This window comes from Myotis davidii, unplaced genomic scaffold, assembly GCF_000327345.1.
Source record: "Myotis davidii unplaced genomic scaffold, ASM32734v1 scaffold458, whole genome shotgun sequence".
In the NCBI taxonomy this organism is placed as follows: Eukaryota; Metazoa; Chordata; class Mammalia; order Chiroptera; family Vespertilionidae; genus Myotis; species Myotis davidii.
In genome coordinates, this window is record NW_006289819.1 from 3,282,663 (window position 1) to 3,301,490 (window position 18,828).

Genomic DNA, 18,828 nt, shown 5'->3' on the forward strand with positions numbered 1-18,828 from the left:
ATTAAACAGTCTAGAAGGCTAACCTGGGAGCCAAATAATGAATTCGTCCTTTATTTTTATGGCACCATTTTGAGTTTTTGGTTTGGTTTTGATTTTGGTTTGGTTTTGACACAGTGCTTAGCACAGTGTCTGGCACACAGCAGTGCTCAATACATATTTGCTGAATGAATCAATGGACGAACATTGTGGTAAAAGAATTGGGAGGTAAAAGGGGAAAACCTGGACAACTGTGGTTGGTACAATTGTCCAGGCTACAAATGATGAGCAAGAGACAAGCTGTTAAGCCTCAGTTTCCTCATCTGTACAATGGGTATATTAACACCAACCCAGAATAATTTGTAGATAAATTTAGGTAAATACAGGCTCTCTTCTTTCCCCTCTTACAGTTAGGACCTCTCAACTTAGCTCATTCTTAGCTATTTTCACCCCCCACCCCCATCCCAACCCCCAGACTAGTTCTCAAACCTCATGACATTTTTAATGCCTTTTGATGAGATGTTACTCTGTACCTCATGGGACAATGTTGCCAGACCTGAGATTTGGTATTTGCTTGGCGAGTTTTCCTGTTAGACTTGTAAGCACCTTGACCTTCCTCTCTCCCTCAAATTTCCCCCAGGTCGCCCTTTCACACAGTGACCTGCAGAGGGCGCTGTCCAAACACTTCCCTCTCCTGCCCAAGGCCTGCCACTGCCTTGGTTCATTCAAGAGGCATCAGAGCCAGGCCCGGGGCTAGGCCCTCTCCAGGCTTTGTTGATGGCAGAACCAAAGACATGGGATGCGAGAAGTTGAGGAGCTGTGGGACCACCAAGGAGGGGCTGCTGGTCCCCTTCAGCAGTGTTTTCCAACCACTTTTCCTTTGTGGCACATACCTTGGTAGAAAAAAATATTTTTGGCTCATTGGGGTAAACAGACAAAGGGATTCAAACCTGAAGTGAACTGGGCTGGGGACTCCGGGCTGCCCAGGCCAGGCCTGACGGAGGGCACATCGAAAATGAAAAGCTCTGCCCACCAGAACAGCCAGAGGGTCCTGCAGCTAGTGCGGAGTCACCTCACTCCAAACACCAGCATTCAAAGTAAAGAAATCATTTCTTGTTCAAGAGACTTTTAACCTTAATTATATATGTTAAACTGACAGTGTGATATACTATTATTTTATTGCAATATTAGAGATTAATGAGTTCAGAAGGCTAATCTGGGAGCCAAATAATGAATTCGTCCTTTATTTTTATGGCACCATTTTGAGTTTTTGGTTTGGTTTTCATTTTGGACCATGCGCTTTTGAAATTAAATGTTTAACCTAAAAACTCTGGGAACCCAACATATTTACCAGTTGGTTCTTGACGCAGTACATCTCTGGACTAATTCTGCATTAGTTTTAAATTTCCCAAACCACCTGGTAAATACCTGAGAACAGGACAAACTTGTCCATTCCCCTCCATGCCCCCCTTGTCTATGTCTTTGCATCTCCAGCAGTGGCAATCATTGTGCCTACTGTTCTTAGTGATTTTGGCTGCATCGTCTCATTTCATCTTTATAACAATGAGGTGGGTGCTGTAAGCATCCCCATTTAATAGAGGAACAGCTAAGACTTGGAGAGGCTTGATGACTTCCCAAAGCCATACAGCTGGTAAATGGCAGAGCCAGGATCTGATGAGGTCTGTGTGACGCCAGAGTCACCATGAGGACACTGGGAGAGGGGTGCTGAGATCCGAGTCCCACTGGGTGTTGGGTGCTGTGCTGGGTACCAACAGAGGTTGCAGGGTGAGAGGGCCTGGTCACGAGCTTAGGGCTATGAGCAGGAGTCAGACCAACACGCAGAGGACTGTAAAACAAGACTAAATAGTAGGTGGGAGAGGGAGGACTGTGGGCCAGAGGGGTGAGCAAGAGGCTGACAAGGGCTCAGAAATCTGCCCTCAGGGCTTCTCTCACTTTAGAGAAGTTGTTTAATCTTTCTTTTGATTTGCTTTCCTCATTTGTAAAATCGGAATATTTTATAACATCTGCGCAAGCTAGCTAATAAGGTTGTGTGGGGCTCCAATGAGCTCATGCAGCTTTCCAAGGGGGTGTTGGAGAGTGTGGACCAAGAACACCTGCCGGTAGCGTTGGCCTAATTAACATCAGGCGCCAGGCACAGAGGAGCCAGATGGGACCTGGAGCATTTTCCTGATGCAGCAATGCTGCCTAGTTCCTTAGCCTCTGAATGCTGGACTCAGAATCGGAAAAACAGGGATGACAGTATTATCTGAGATAATATGCCTGGCACATAGTAGGTGCCCAAGATATAGGGGTGCTCACTTCTCTCTTCCTTTAGAAGCCAGCCTGGGCAGCCCTCTCAAGGCTCACTTTCCCAGGTTCTCCAGGAGGGGGCATCGGGAAGCCATCCTGCTGGCAGGGACTCCAGCCTGGTACCGCAGCTCCCTGGGCAGGCCTGGCTCCAGCCCTGGCTGAGAAGTAGAGTTCAACTGCGCCCCCCCACCCCGACCCCAACCAGTTTTCTTCGTCCCCTCTGATTGCACTGGATAAATTCCCCAGAGCTTTGCCCTGGGTGGCCCCACCGGGCTGGGGATCCCTGGCAGGCCGCCCTATGGCAAGCTCTCCTGGAACATCTGGGGGATGTGGGTGGGGCTTTGTGCATCTGGGAGCTTCTAGAGAGGTTCACCCCCGCGGCTAGGACAAGTCGCCCAGTCCACACCATGTCTAAAATGCAGAACACAGAAGTGGGCACTTATTTGCTTGGTTCTCCCATCAGATGTGAGCTCCATGAGGCAGTGTCTGTGTGACTCCCCTCCCAGTGCAGGGCCTGGGACCTTGCTAGGTGCTCAAGAAATGATCTGTCCAGTGACTGACGGAGTCTTCCCTGTTGTCTACATAGTGAACCCTGAACCCCCAAGGGTACTGACCCTCGTGGCCCTCTTTGAATGTCTACAGCCCAGCATAGGAAGCTGGGCCTGGGGAGTGTGAGCTCGGGGACTGGGCTTAGAGGATATGGATCTACTAAGACTTCGAGTATCACTGGGGTCTTGGCCATCTCTCCTATGGCTCTCGTGACCTAGAGGAGAAAGCCTCAAACCCTTAGCCTGGCCAGGGAAGCCCTGCACCATATGATGCCCGCTGGCTTCTTCTGTCTCAATACTCAGTGTCCCACCTGCCCCCAACCCCAGCCCCATTTTCCACCTCTTTGCCTCTGCTTACCTGCTCGCTTCTCCCAACCCCTTCTCTCCCTCCTCTGAGAAGCCTTCTTAGCCACATCGTCTTGCCTCCATCCCCTCAGGACTGACCGCGACCTTGTGGTGCCCCCACCACAGCCCTGCACATTCCTGCACGAAGCACCTGCTCGCGGTGTATTCGCTACCTGTCTCTCCACTGGACGGCGAACTTCTCAGGGCAGGAGCCCTGGCCATTCACACCGCATGGGCACACAGGGCCTGGCAGGCTATGTAGTGACTGTTTGTAGAGGGAATGAGCGAGGCTTACCCGTCAACACCCTAAGCCTTCTGCCCACAGGTTCTCCAGCTTGACATAGAGAATTTCCTCCGGGATGTTCTTACAGCTACCATTGGGACAAGGTGTTCCAGCAGCTCTGAGACTCTGGTCTCCATTACCACAGAGCACAGCGGAACCTGTCTTTCCTAAGCACAGCTTTAGGGTGACAGCCCCAGGCTCAGGAAACTTCCGTGGCTCCTTGTGTTCTGCGGCATTAAATCTAAGCTTAATTCTCATAGGTTCTGCAAGAAGGCCAGTGTGCCCTCCTAGGCCACCTCACGGCCATGTGCTCCCCACGTACTTGTTACTGTCATCAGAACAGGTTCCCCTCAGGCTCAAGACCAGCCGTTGCCCACCTGGGCCCCAGGGCCTTTGCTCGCACTGTCCTCCTCACCAGGAAGCCATCCCCCTTTTCCCTGACTCTCCTGACTGCTACCTCATAAGGACTCCACAACTCAACATCCCGTCTCCCGATGTTCTCTGGTGCGTCAGCCTCTTCGGAACAGGCCGTGAACTCCTTGCACCTCTTCATGCGCCTCTGCCTCACTCGGTGCCCAGCAGAGGGCTGACCGTGTGGCAGGCACCCTACCGACGCTGCGGACGGTCGCCTGATGGTGAGAGGGAGGGCCGAGGGTTGGCACCAGGGGTCCCTGCAGCCCAGGTCCAAGGGGGGCCTCACCTCCAATACTCCTCGCTGGGGCTGGTCCTCTGGAGGGTGCGGTTGAGCAGGTGGGAAAGGTTGCTGGGCAGGGCGGCAGGCTGGGAGCCATTGGTGAGGTTGGAGGCGTCCAGCACGCCGGCGCAGTCGGGGGAGTTCCAGGGGTTATTGCAGTAGGTCCAGGGCAGCACGTTTGTCATGGATGAGAAGAAGTAGTAGAAGGCGATGCAGATGACCACATTGTAGTAGATGCCGATGTACGTGGACACCACCATCATGCCGTAGCCCACACCTGGGGGAGGGCGGGACAGCAGCAGCCTCACACATCAGCGGGAGGAGGCGAGGTGCATTTTAAAGGGCCGAAGGGGCAGGCTTTCATGGAAGGCCACAGAAGGGACAGGTCAGGGCCTTGGCAAGGGCAAGCCGGGGGGGGGGGGGCGGTGAAGGGATTTTGTGTATACATGTAAGTAGGAGGGAAGGGTGGAGGCCAAGCAAACATGGATCCCAGCGTGTGTCCATGGCCTTGTCATTGATGTGAGGCATGGGGTCAGCATGAGGGCTCCACAGGGGTTGGCAGTGTTTGTACAGATGGGTGAGGCTGCACAGCCCCCATAGGCCCGTGTGTGTGTGTGTGTGTGTGTGTGTGTGTGTGTGTGTGTGTGTGCCCAGCCCAGGCCTCACCTTTGAACATGGGGCTGATCCTCCAGACCCCCAAGCAGCCCTGACTTGCAAACTGGCCGAAGGAGAGCTCCATGAAGAAGAGAGGGATCCCGCAGAATATCAGCATGATGAAGTAGGGAAACATGAAGGCGCCTGGCAGGCAGGGAGAGGGCGGCTCAGGGGCAGGCTGGGGGGATCCCTCCCTCTTCCTGCTTGGAACCCAACAGTTGAACCTCTGTAATTGGCTAGGACCCAAGGAGGGTGTGCCTCGCACTGAGCAGGAGCCGGGGTCTGAGGCTATGACCCACGGCCTGTCTTTGATCTTGTCCGAGGCTCCCAGCAGGTCTGCTCTGAGCAGAACCCAAGCCCCAGGGCACCATGTTGAGGTGGGATTTGATGGCTTAGCCAAGCAATTTCATAAACATTCGTTGCTGGGATCCTCAAATGTCCCTGATCTATTTGGGGGAGTGGGGGCGGCTACTGAAACACGGGGTAGAAGACAGGGAACCTCGGGAGGTTGGGGTGCTTTCCTCCACCTCTCTTCACCTCGAGGGAGCAGGCTGGCAGGGCAGACCCAGAAGGCAGACTGCCAGGGTCGGGGTGGTCTGGGCCTTAGGTAAAGGGCATCGAAGCCAGAGATGGGGCCGAAGGAGATCAGGGTCGGAGGCCAGCCTGTGGGGAGTGAGGTCTGTACCAGGGGGGGCTGGCCTGGGCCCTGGTGAGTGGGCGCTATCCAAGTAGGTGGTCCCTGCCCTGTGCCCACTGGGTACCTCCCCCGTTGCGATAGCAGAGGTATGGGAAGCGCCAGACATTGCCCAGGCCCACGGCATAGCCCACGCTCGTCAGTACAAACTCGATCTGGTTGCCCCAGTTGCCCCGTTTGAGGTTCTGCTCCCTCTTGGTGGCCTCGCTGGGCACAGCACCATTCTGTGGGGACAGGAAAGAAGTCACCATCAGCGAGGCATTTGCTTCCATGCCTGGTCCTCTGCTCCTCCCCCAGCGGGGACACCAGGGACCCTCCGAGCTCCCGCCCCCCACACTGGGCTTCGTCTCTGCTGGCAGGAGCCACAGCAGACCTGGCAGAGGCGAGAGCAGGGAGGAGCAGCTGCCAGAGGGCGCCAAGTGGGGCTTCCCTCCGGAGCCCCCGAGCACCCACTCCAGGGCACCGTCTCACCTGAGGAGCTGCTGCCAATGACTGCCAGGTGAGACACTGAGAGCAGCTAGAGCGGGGAGCACCCCAGCCCCGGCCCCTCAAGCGTTGCCTTTGCTCCCTGGGTGAGGACCTGGGAGCAGCTGAGCTTCATACCAAGCAGCCAAGTCAGGCTGGGCACAAAGGGGCCTGTGTCCAGACGGCCCCCCCACCCGCCGCCGCCACATTGCCAGGCTGAGCACGCTGCCCATGACAGGCGGCCGCAGAGGACGGGATGCTGGACCCTTCCCCCAGCTGAAGTCTTTCCGGGGGGCACTGGGTGGGCTGTGGGGCAGGGAAAGGGGGAAGCAACTGAGCTGGGCCAGAACTGGGAAGGGCATCCTGGGACTCAGGCTGGGGGAGCCCAGTGGAGCCATCTCGATTGCCCAGGGCTGGGGAGGGGGCCCTGGGGAAGCTGACCTGAGCTGGGTGGTGCCGGCCAGGGGCTGGGGGAGGAGCCCGGAGTTGTAGGCACCACACCAGACGTGGAGGACACTCTGCTAGGGGAAACAGAGGGCATGACTCCAGGAAGGGGTCTCTGAGCTGAGAGGGGCCCTGCCGAAGAGGGGGCTGGTCAGGAGTGGGCGGAGGAGGGGATTTGCCCCAAGGTAACGCCAGACCTGCCTGGGGAGCTGCAGGCCCGGCTGGGAGGCCGCGCTGATGGCAGCGCCTTTGGGACCTGGGTTGGAAATGGCTGCGAGTCTCTTTCTAAGGGGGGAATGTGCTCTTTCCCAGCCATGCCCCTTCCGCCCCCCAGGGGAGCAGGAACCCCAGCCACCCTGAGCCGGAGCCTCGGGGCTCCGAGGGGTCTCACTAAGAGACTTAGGGACCCCATGTGTCACCAGAAAAGCACAGAGACACCTGGTAGAGATGGACTCTTCTCCGGAGAGACACAGACAGGAGTCCCTGGAGAGCACCCAGGACCAGAGACAGAGCGGCTCGGCCTCTGAGGGAGAACAGGCAGTGACACTGACCTCGGCTTGAAAGGGACGCATTCAAGGACAACCGTCCGTTAGCCAGTAAACAAAGAGGCCGGTGCTGGGAAATGCTGGCGGACCCTGACACTGACTGACAATGCAGGGGGAGGAAGGGCTCCAGCGGACGGGGCCTTTGGGACAGGCACTGGGAAAGCAGACCCAGGGGCCCCACGCCCAGCGGAGGCCCCGGCTGCGCACCCCTTGCTCCCGCACCCCTTGCTCCGACCGTGGGCACATGGGGTCCCTCTGGGCTTGCATACCGTGGACACCCTTGTGGAGCTACCGTCTTGCAGACCTAATGCAGCACTGTCCCCAGCAGACGCTGGCCTGCACACCCCTTGGGAGTTTGGGGGCACAGCCCGAGGAGCTGTGGGGTCTCCTTCAAAAAGCACCCGGAGCAACTTCTGTCAGCCTGCGTTCATTCATTTATTGATTCATTCGTGCAACCATGGAGATTTGCTGACACCTGCCGTGTGCCAGGCCCTGCACCAGGCACGAGGCATCAAACAATAAGCAGACACCCCACCCGCTCATTGCCAGAATCTAGTGAGGAGTCAGCCATCGACGACATAAATAAACCACGTTTTACATGCAACTGCAACCTGACCACCGAGGGGCATTTCTCAGGTCGCAGGAGCGTGAAGGAGGACCGGGTGGGGGTGAGGTCAGGGAAGGCCACCCTCAGGCCGAGGCTGGAAGGCCAGTTTGGCTGTGGGAGACGGTGGCTCACAGCCCAAGTGTGCCCTCTGTGACAGGCCCCACAGAATCCTGCCCAAGCCTGTCACCACCTCCCAGAGCCTCCTTTGGGACAGGCCTAGCAATACCGCAGGGTCAAGGGGCGTTTTTTCAGGGGGTGTGAGGCCTGCTTGGGGTAGTTCATTCATGTCCTAACAAATCTCAGCCAAATGGGCTCCTATACCTTGACCTACAGTAACAGTTCCATTCTGCCCAAGGCTCGTTTACTTAGGGGCACAATGGGTGGTGGTGGCAGCTGCAGAGTGAGTGGGTGGGGTCACAGGGCCGTGGTTATGGCTGTAAAAGAGACAACCAAGTGTCCAGGATGGCTTCCTGGGCAAGGTGAGGGTAAGGCCCCCGGCAGACACCAAGGTCCCTAAGGCTTACGGTTTGAGGCCTCTCTCCTGGCTTCAGCCCCCACAACCAAGTGCTGCCGGAACAGACTTAGATCTCTGCGGTCTGTCCCCTCCCTGGCATGGATGGGGCCGGGAGGGTGGTGATGCTCCCAGCCACGCGCCACGGGCAGCCGCTTGACTGAGCCCTTGAGAGCCAGCGTGCTCCGTTAATGAGCAGCGCATAACTGATCATGCGCTAACCAGGCTGCCACACCGGGTGGCCGGAGCCCCAGGACAGGGGCCTGGAACGAGCAGGGGGGTGGGGAGGGGAGGAGCTGGGGCTTGCACGCTGGTAGGAAGTTACCCACAACATTAGGGGTCAGCTGTGCAGAAGGAGCTGGAGGTCAGGGAAATGACACGCCGCAGGTGGTGCCAGCAGCTCCCAGCAGAGGCAGCACCATGGGGGGCGGGGGGGCGTTCCCTGGCCCTGGAGCTCAGCACTGTGTCGTCCCCCACCCCCACCCCTGTGGGAGCCTTGCCCACAGCTAGGACTCTGACTTCAGTTCCAGCACAAGCCACCTGGAGTGGTCGGGTGTCTTGGCTGGTGAGGGCTCAGTCCTCAGTGGAGGACACAGCTAGCCTACCCTTGTCCAAGAACACAGAGGAGGAGACCTCTTAATCGCACTGGGTGGGGATAGGTGGTTCCCGGAAGTCTGGTTCCCTTCCTTCTCCAGCCCCCCTCTGGGGACTTCCTGCTACTTCCTTCCTGGGCAGTGAGGTCCCTGGCTGGGGAGCCTTTTTCAAGGCCACATAGTTTTTTGTGCCTTGTATGATCTTCCCTAAACTAGGCCTCTCACTTTTTGGACCTGCTGGGTGGATGGCTGTATCACTGATATTACTAATAACTGGCACTGCCGTGGTCCCCCACCCTGAAGTTGCCCACGAAAGAACCCCTTTGTGCTCACGGTGTGACCCAGACTGATGGCCCGGCTGCCTGACCTAGCTCAGCCCCACCAACTGGCCGGGCTCCAGGCCTCTCCTGCCTGTCACCGTCTCCCACTGTCTGCCCCTCACTGCTCTCCCTTCCTCCCTTGCTCATACCTTGGAAGTGAATTAAACCATAGTGGCCTGGGGCCCCTCTGGGCGGGCCCCTCCTCCCCAGACTCCCTGGACAGCCCCCTACCATCCTTCCTGACCCCCCCCCCACATTGGCCTGGTGGGTGGTCTCCAGGATGGGGACTGCCCTGCCTTATAGGCGGGCTCCCCCAGGCCAGGCAGGAGGCAGGCTTTGGAGCTTTCTTTCTAACGTGACCCTCAGATGCCCCCTCCCCATAGAAACCAACACTGAGGCAGCCGTGCCCTCCCTGCACAGGACTTGTGACTATCTTGGGTTAACGGCCCCCCACCCCCAGCAGTCACTTATGTAAGTCCTTCACATAGCCCTCTGCCCGGCTCACTCCCTGCTCTAGATGAGCCTCTGGGATTAAGGCTGTTCAGCTTTGGGGGCAGAATCCGGGTCTCCCACTGTGCCCTGGGTTCGGCAGCGCCCGACCCTGCACTGGGGGTTAGAACCTGGCGTTCTGAAGTCGGCTCCCCCAGCGACCCTGGGCAGGGCAGCTCCACTCTCAGCATCTCAGCAGCCTTACCTATGAAATCGCAGGAGAGACTAGACAACCTCAGCAGACCTAGCACTGCGGAGTTCTGCCTTGCCTGGAATTTTGCTATTTCTGACTCTCTCCTGTGTTTTCCATTTGTTCCCACTAGCTTTCTAGACTTAAAAAAATGTTATTGCTTTTCTTTCAGATTATAAAAGCATTATAAGCTTAACACACACACACACACACACACACACACACACACACACTTAGAAACTACAGGAAAGTGTGAAAGAGGAAACAAAGCTACAAAGGCCGCCCTCAGAGGTGACCAGCCCCACGGGATGGACCCCTCCTCTCTCCCTGCACGACTCAGAGAACCCAGGTTTCCAGCCTGGGCCGCAGCCCCTGCGCCGGCTCCCGACTCCCGCCCCGGGATCCGCGCCCCTGGGTATTTTTGTGAATTGTGAGCCCCCCGCCTGCTCTCGGAAGACGCAGGAATCCTGGAGCGGCCTGGCTGGGCGGCCCCCTGGGACCCCGAAGGCCGCTTGTTTGGGACTCTGCAGACCCAGGGTTTGCTCATGGGACAGAGTCCATCCAAGACAAACTTTACGGAGGAGAACGGGCAAGACCTCACATCCCAGACTGACCGTGAGCCAAATCCAGATCATTGGCAACTTTCTCCGAGCCCCAGGGGGAAATTGAAGCAGAACAGCCATTACGGTAAATTGCGGCGGCCTCAGAAGAGCCCGCGACCTCCTGACACCCCTCGCTTCTTGCTCCCCAAGTTCTCTCCCATCGGTCCAGGGCCTGGCTGGCCCTCAGGTAGCACCTGTCCTGCAGGGACAGAGCCTTCCAGCCTCCCTTATCCAAGCATGGGAGAGTCAGGGCCGCAGCCAGAGGAGCAGGAAGGATCATGGGAAAATCTACCTGAGGCCAATCAGGGCACAGGGGCGACTAGTGCCTCGTTCCTCAAGGAAAACCTCAGGGTAATCTCTAGGCACCCCTTCCCTCCCCCCCAGAGTGCAGGCCTCATACAGCAGGTGAGAGGGCAAGGGCATGCCTTGTGCTATTTCATCCCAGGGCCATGACTGGCAGAGAGCGACCTGCCAGTTTGGGGAGCAGCAGACGGAATACACCTCTCTCAGTCATGCCAGGCTCTGCTCCAGGCCTTGGGGAGCAGGAACGGGGGCATTGGGTGGGCCCTACCTCTGCCCTAGAGAATCCAGGCAGCCTGCTCCAGGCGGCGGCAGCTGTGGGCAGTCTCTACCCCAGTTGGTTGGCAGCGGGCTGGCATGTGGAAGTGGCCTTGGTGTTGGACCCTGGTAGTCCTGGGGTTTGAGGGCAGCTCTGCATAATGCTTCTCCCCACACTGACCCACACCTCTCCAGAGGGCATTCCTTCTCTTGCCTCCTGAAGGTCAAGTTAGGATGCCCTACAGGATGGCGGGTGGCTTTCCTGGTCCCTTTATCCTCGCTGCCATCAGCCCCATTGTGCCTGACAGCCCTGCCCATCCCTAACTGCCAGGGATGAGGGCCTGCCAGCACCCACCCTACCGGGCACTAGTGAACACTCCATAGGGTCTCACCTTCCAGCTGAGTTTCACCCTGTCCTCTTCCCCCACCCTCACCACCGAGTCCATGCACCAGGTCCCCTGTCCCCTCACCCCCGCTCCCCATAGGAGTAACTGCCGTGGCAGACAATGGGGCTGTATTGATTAGTACAATTCCTGGGCACCTCCGGTCCGTCTCCCCGGGAGCTTGGACAATGCAGCTTTGATACACAGAGCAGATTCTCAGCAGGTCCTTGGGCTGGGGGAGCCCTCACACCCCCACTGGCCTCCCCCGTGTCCCCACCACACAGCTAACTCTTCCTGCACTCCTTTGCACAGTTGCAACTTTCTGGGTCACTTTGGCTGGTGTCTGTCTCGCCCGCTGGCTGTGCCTGCCCCTCCCTGGCACAGATCACTCAGCCCCTCTCCCCACCCCCAGTCCAGCCTCCCAGACTGCCTGGCACCAGGGCTCGACCTTCTGGAAGGTGACTGACCTGTTCTGGGGTGGAGGGGGCCACAGGTCCATGAGCCGCGGCCATCCCGGGCGAGCACTCGGAGAGGAGCACGCGTGTCTCCACCGCTCATTCACACCTCTGCCAGCTCCGGGCGACACTGCACATCCCCTGCCTCTCCCACTGCTGGCTGGGCAGCAGCAATTACTTTCACCTCATCTCCTCCCGGAGCTCGCTCGGCCTACCCCTCCCCTGGCCCTCCCCCTCCGGCCAGTCCCCATGCAGCCCAGCGAGGGTGCTCCAGAGCTAGAGTGAGGCATGGGGCTTGTTGTGTTTTTCTCTTGTTCCCAGCAAGTTATTGGAACAAAACACACACACACACACACACTCTCTCTCACAACCACAGAGTGAGGCAGAGCGAGCTCAGGAGAGAGTGAGAGGGCGGTGCACTTCTCGCTCAGATGCTTCTGAGCCCCTAGGCCTGGCATTTGGTGGGCTCCCGGTAGGGTGGTCAGGTGCATCCAAAGCAGCTCAGACTTCTTAGAGTGGTGGGGGCTGGGGCTGCTAGGCCCTGGGGCTGTCTCCCTGCCCCAGACTTGGGGGTCCCCAACTAGCCGAGACGCTAAGGCATCCTTGTAGGAGAATGTTCCTGACGGTGGGAACTGTGCTTTCACCTGTCCGAGGGAAGATGGCCTTGGCTAGGAGGGGGGTCACCACAGACTCCAGACAAAGGGGGCTGTGGAAGAAGGACCCGTGGGGATTTGTTCTGGGCTGCCCAGAACCGAGGTGCTGCTCTGGGAGTGCGTGCTACGTGGGCAGGCAGGGTCCAGCAGGTGTCGCTGTGACGGGTGGGCTGTGCCTCAGACCCTCTTCTCTGCGGCCACAGTCGCTGGTCAGTCTCCAGCTGATGGTGAGCACACAGGCCAGGGGCCAGGAAGGTGGGCACGAGAGCTCTGGTCCTGGGAGGGCGTAGCTCTTGGACATTCATCGCCTGGCAGAGGGCCTGGCACATGGTCGGATCTTAGGAAACATTCGTCAAGTGGAAGCATGAATGCATTCTGATGTAAGGAACAACCTTCCTGTGAGTTTGGTGAGTGTAGTTGACTCCAAAGGGAACATGGCACGATGACGTTGAAATAAAAAGGGCACAGCTGCCCTGGCCGGTGTGGCAATTGGTTGAACATCATCCCATGCACCTAGAGCTTGCCGGTCCGATTCCGGTCAGGGCTCATGCCCAGTGGGGGGCATGCAGGAAGAAGGCAGCTGATGAATGTTTCTCTCACTCTCTCAAAACCAATAAAAATGTATTTATTTAAAAAAAAAAAGGAGATACAGGCTTTAGGGTCATATAGGCCTGGGTTCCAACCCCAGCTCTGCCAGTATCTCACCAACATGTGGTCACTTAACATGTCTGGTCTTAGTTTCCTCATCTCTAAAATGGGGGTAATATCCACTCATTATTGAAGCTAGTGAGCATTAGTAATAATAGTAACAGACAACGCATATTAAGTGCTTACTATGAGCATTGTCCTAAACACTATATACGTATCAACTCATTTAATCCTCTCAACACCCCCTTGAGGTAGGTACATTTTAATCCCCAGTTTGGGGGGGAAAGATGCTGACCGGCCTTGGCTCAAGCAAGTATTCTAAGAATGGCCTCAGACCCCACGGACTCAGCCACTCATTGGGCCAGCCTCATGCAGCCAGGTCCCCAGACATGCTCCGCTGACTTTGACTTCCTGCAGGCACAGACTGAGGGCCAAGGCCCTGGCTGGGCCACTGGCTCCAGGAAGGCCCAGTCACCCATGATGCCCAAATGCTCACTTCCACCCAGGGTGGGCTCTGGGCTCTAGCTGCCCTGGCCTGGGCTGGGTGCCCGGAACAGGCAGCCCTGGCTGGATGGCTTTCTCTGGCTCTGGCCATGGGGACAGGAGGCGGCAGCAGCCCAGCTGGGCCCTGGCCGTAATGAGGCCTCATTAGTGGGATCCAGCTGCTCCAGCCCCACTTAGGGAGGCCAGCTCCCCAACCCCCACCTCTGACTTTTCTTAATAAGAGTGGGCCGGCTTCCAGAGGGGCAAGGGGTCTAGGGGCTTTGTTGTGCACTGTTGAGTCTGAGGGAAGGTGCTGCCGAGTTAGGACTGAGAAGCGCTGGGGATGGGAGGAGAGCTTCAAGGACGCTGTATGAGGGGACGGAGAGCACAGGGCTAGCAGGTGGGTTTCAGGGCAGGTGGGGAGGGGAAGGAGACCAAGGGGAAGGGAGGGCGGGGTCCTAGGTCCAGAGAGGAAGCTTGAGGAAGGATAGGCCTTATCCTTCGGGTCTAGACAGTGTTCATTTCACTGGGGAGAGGATAGTTGCACATCTAGGATCATCTAGTTGGACGTCTAGGCTGTCCTGGCTAGGAGAGCACCTCCTGTGCCAGGCCTTACATAAAGAAAGCACCCACTGTGGGCCAGGACCTGTGTTGAGAGAGTGCCCACCGTGTGCCAGGACCTGTGTTGAGAGAGTGCCCACTGTGTGCCAAGTCCAATACTGCCAAGTCCCATTGTGTGCCAGAGTGCATTCACCATATATCAGCCCCAAGCCAGTGAGCCCCTGTGGTATGCTAAGTCCTGTACTGGGTGAGTGCCCCATATGTGCCAAATTCTGTCAGGTGATGACCCAATGTATGCCTGGCCCTGAGGAGGGTGAGCACCCACTATGTGCCTGGCGCTGTGCTAGATGAGTGCCTACTGTGTGATAGGCTCTGACTAAGGAAGGGGCCAATGTGTGCCAAATCAGTACTAGCTGAGCACTTGCCACATGCTGGGACTCGTGCTAGGTGAGTACTTAGTAGGCAACAGCCTTCTACCAAGGGAGTGCCCAAGCCTATACTAGTTGAGCACTTGCCACATGCCGGGACTTGGGCTGGGTGAGTGTGCACTGTGCGCCAGGCCCTGGGATGGATACTGCAGACAAGAGGTATCCAAACCCTCATGTCAAAGCAGAACAGGGTGGAGCTGACCCAGGCAAGCTGTGGTGCTTGCAAAGCCTTCTGGGAGAATTCAGATGCTCTGGCATCTAGGGCCCTGGCCCGGGTGACTCTGCTCTTATTTGTCCCAGTACAGAAGCAACCAGTGAGTTCTGGGGAGAGACCAAAGAGGCTCCCCAAGGTCTCTGCTGCCCAAGACACTGTATGAACGGGGGAGGGCCTGGGGCCACCAACTTGTGTACTTGGGGCGAGGCAGCAGGGTTAGAGCTGACCCGGGGGGCTCTTCTGTCCTGGCCTTTGCGCCTCCAGCTCTGTCCTCTGAGCCCCAGTCAGCACCCCACCACCACGTGTACAGAGGCATGAGGTGTCTATGAGGTCTCTATGAGGTCTCCATGGAAGGACCGCCCCATCCACCCCGCCCCAGTCCCCCTAAGCACCCCAGCTGCTCCCAGGCTTGGAGGCACCCTGGCCAGCTGGGTTCTTGCATGGCCCTGTCCTGGGAGCTGCTGAGGCGTGAGGAAGGCAGCTGAGCTGGCCTGGCGGAGACCATCTGGGCTGGGAGTGGGGGCTGGGACACGTGCAGCAGGCATGTGGGCCTGGGCACGTGCTAGGAAGCAGCTTGCTCCTCCATGGGGCACTTGCCACATGAAGAGCCAGGCAGAAGCTCCAAGGATGACACAGGATGTCTGTGGACACTGAAGAGACCCAGTGGTCCCATGTCCTCACACCCAAACCTAGAGCAAAAGGGGCTGGAGCCCTAGACGGTTTGGCTCAGTGGATAGAGCATCAGCCTGCAGGCTGAAGGGTCCTGGGTTCCATTATGATCAAGGGCATCGACCTCGTACCTCGGTTGCAGGCTTGATCCCCAGCCCTGGTCAGGGCGCATGTAGGAGGCAACCAATTGATGTGTCTCTCTCACATCGATGTTTCTCTCTCTCGGCCTCTCCCCCCCCTTCCACTCTCTCTAAAATTCAAAGGAAAAATACCCTCAGATTACCAACAACAACAAAAGACAAAAAAGTGGATGGACATGGGGACACCTCCTCACAGGAAGGCCCACTCTCCGTGTACCAGGCCACAGATGACAGCAGAAACCACTGACCAGGACGGCCCTCCGCGCCCTGTGTCCTGCCCTACCATGACATCCAGAGAAGGGGCAGGTCTGAAAGGCGCATCCTTAGCCATGTGTCCTTAGGGGAACCAGCCCCTAGTAAAGTGCTGCTCAGCTCCCTCGGCTAGCTAGCAGAGGAGGCGCCCCTCAGAGGCTGATTCTAGAGAGAGGCACTGCATGGAGGGGGCCTCAGTTCCAAACCAGGGTCCGAGAATAGACAAATAGCGTAGCCCAAGGTCACCAGCAGAACCGAAAAAGAGGCAGGAATAGAATTTCAGCAACCACAGGGGTGCCCAGGGGACATATGCTATGAGCCTGAAACGAAGCAGCAGCGGGCAGAAGTCAGAGGGCGGAGGGCACGAGGAAACCGAGCCCCAGCTATCTTTAGGCACATCCTGGTGCTGGGAACGGAGTCCCAAAGCAGCATTCCCTTCCACAGGCAGGCTGGCCCGCAGCCCCGGGAAGCTCAGCTCTGGCAAGGGCTCTGGGACATTGTGATTCATGCTCCCTACGGCCCATGGTGGGTCCCACATCTCTCCTGCCTGATTGCCTCGATCCTCCCAGGGTCACTCCTGAGAAAGAAGGGCAGCCAGGGAGGACGCGGAGGGCTTCTTAGGTTTCACGGGGCTCGGAATCTCCGAGTTCCTAGACAGGCCCATGGCAATTCCCAGACTTCTCTGGGAAAGTGGAGGCCTTTCTTGGTTCTGTCACAAAACCCACCCCTAGCAAGTGTTCAGGTAGGAGGCCTCCACCTCAGCCCACTGCTGAGCACCGGAGTTCAGGGCAGCTCAGAGATACTTCCAGAAGCTTGGTTCATTCAGACTTGTTCCAACCAGGAGGGAGCTAGACCAGAGCGGGCCTGAAGGGCAGGATGGAGGGCCCTGAGCCTGGAGCAGAACCACTGGAGACGGAAAAGGGGCCACATAGTAAACCTGACAAGCACAGGGGAGGCCTGAAAGTAACCATGGAAGCATGGTCTGAACATAAACATTTCTAACTAGCCCTGGCTGGTTTGGCTCAGTGGATAGAGAGTCGGCCTGCGGGCTGAAGGGTCCTGGGTTCGATTCTAGTCAAGGGCATATGCCCGGGTTGCAGGCTCGATCCCATGTGGGGCATGCAGGAGGCAGCCAATCCGTGATTCTCTCTCATGATTGATGTTTCTATCTCTCTCTCCCTCTCTGAAATCAATAAAAATATATTTTTAAAAAATTGCTAACTAAAAGCTTCCTTTGTGGTAAGCAGTTATTCAGACATGAGGTGAGCAAGAATGGTGGGCCAGATTACAAAAGGTCACCGGGGGGAAAGCCTGGGATGCCTAGCGAAGGACAATTGTAGGATGAGACCTCACCACCGAGGTGACCTTTCTCCCAAGAGATAGCATCTAGGCCTCAGGTGGATTTCAGCTCCAGGTCCAGAAAAGCAATGAAACCAGACAAGCAATGCCAAGGCTGACCTCAGGACCACCTGCACTGGGTAACGACCCCCTGCTCTGGCGCTCGCCAATCATCAGTGGAGACCCAGACCCTGAAAGGACACACCTGGAAAGCTGCTGAATAGTCTATTGAGATCTTCCCCTGGGACCTCCCCTACCCTCTCCTCCCTTAAAACCCCGAAGACAGAGGACCCAGTGGCGCTCCCTCCCAGGAGCAAGCCTACACCTTGCCTCCTCCCCACCCCAGGTGCATTGCCATTACCTTCCTCACTTTCCTCAGCCCATTTCTTCTATGAATTACTTCTTCTTCCTCTGATTTTATAAATAAAAATGCTCTCGTATAGTTTGGGTCTTGGATCTGAATTCTTTCCTCGCCAGAACTCAAGTACTGAGGTTGCTGAACCCAGGTCCAATCTGACTCCACTGGTCTAACACCTGGTGCCCGCACACCTTGACAAAGGTGAATCTTGACCTTAAGTGAGCCTGTCCATTGTCTTTTTGTGACTAAGCTAACATACCTTCGAAAGGTCAGAGTCACCCCCTTTCCCAGGCCCCTCAGGGCACGACCACCCACACCAGAGCACAAGACCACGGATTCCCAAACACCATCTCTGTGGGCTGTAGGTGTTAATGGTTAACTATCCTGTGCCCAACTCCGTTTTACTCTTTATCCCTTCTGCTTTGCTTCTCCAGCCTCCCTAATCTATCACCAAGGAATTTCAGGTAACCCCCCTTACACCACCTCCTTTGGTTATAATGTATAAAATAAGCTGCAAAACTGCTATTCTCCAGAATATCTTTTCCACCCATTGAGGTTTCTCTTCCCAGCAATTTTTGTCAGTTTGGCCCAAATCTATAATAATAAAAGTGTAATATGCTAATTAGACCAGACATCCTTCCGGAAGCAGCCGGGGCGGTGAGGGAAGCCTGGGTCCTGGGTGCCAGAGGGAAGCCTGGGTCCTGGCTGCCAGGGGAAGGAAGGCCTACTCTTGCACGCACTTCATGCATCGGGCCTCTAGTAAACTCAACAATTATCTACAGGTCTGGATGTTTCTTAGGACACCACCTAGCCATTCCTTTGGACCAGATTGGTTGACTCCCAGAAATCTTTGGTGACAGATGGCTTGTTTTGGGAAGGCTCAGCACAGGCCCTCGGTCTATCAATACTCAACTGAATGAGAAAAGCAGCAGAAGGAATTGATGTGGGAAAGGAAGGCACTAAGGGAGGGGCCATGCTCAGTCACTAGCTCCCTCCCCCGACAGCGCCCCAGTGTAGCTTGTCCCTGAGGCAAGATCCCAGGAGAGAAGAAATACAAGCACTGCCTTGGGGTAGGACCTGGCATCTCTTCCCTGGTTCCTGCTGCCAGTGCCACCCTCCTCGGCCCATCAGCGTGAGCGGAAGCCCTCACCAGTCCCTGCTCTCGCCCTCTGCCTCTCCAGGCACCTCACCACCACCTCTCCGGTGCTCTGGGGCAGCGGGCCAGGAAGGACCATGGCTTGGGGAAGGCGGAGAGGGAGGTTTGCTGAGAGGCCTCAGGAGAGGACTTAAGCCAAATATTCTTTATTTTTCAGAGTGGAAGTACAGAAAAACCAGCCAGGGCCAGAGGACCCCTTGATCAGCACATACTAAACCCCCCCTGTGGGAGGCAGAGCACGGGGTGATGGTGGGGGTGGGGT

At 56.9% G+C, this 18,828-nt stretch overlaps 1 protein-coding gene across 4 annotated transcripts in view; it reads right to left on the reverse strand.

Moving 5' to 3' along the window:
• Positions 1-18,828, reverse strand: part of SLC6A9 (solute carrier family 6 (neurotransmitter transporter, glycine), member 9) — a 52,932-nt gene that overhangs the window by 29,617 nt on the left and 4,487 nt on the right. The window contains exons 1-4 of one of the 4 annotated variants that reach the window (XM_006762629.2): positions 11,679-11,969; positions 5,572-5,728; positions 4,823-4,954; positions 4,163-4,433 (exon numbers count right to left, since the gene is read on the reverse strand). In XM_006762629.2, coding sequence (XP_006762692.2) covers positions 4,163-4,433; positions 4,823-4,954; positions 5,572-5,728; positions 11,679-11,723 — 605 coding nt within the window. In that variant the 5' untranslated portion in view covers positions 11,724-11,969. Of the gene's footprint in view, positions 1-4,162; positions 4,434-4,822; positions 4,955-5,571; positions 5,729-11,678; positions 11,970-18,828 lie in introns of those variants that run through there. The other 3 variants (XM_015563195.1, XM_015563194.1, XM_015563196.1) reach the window with 3 other exon arrangements.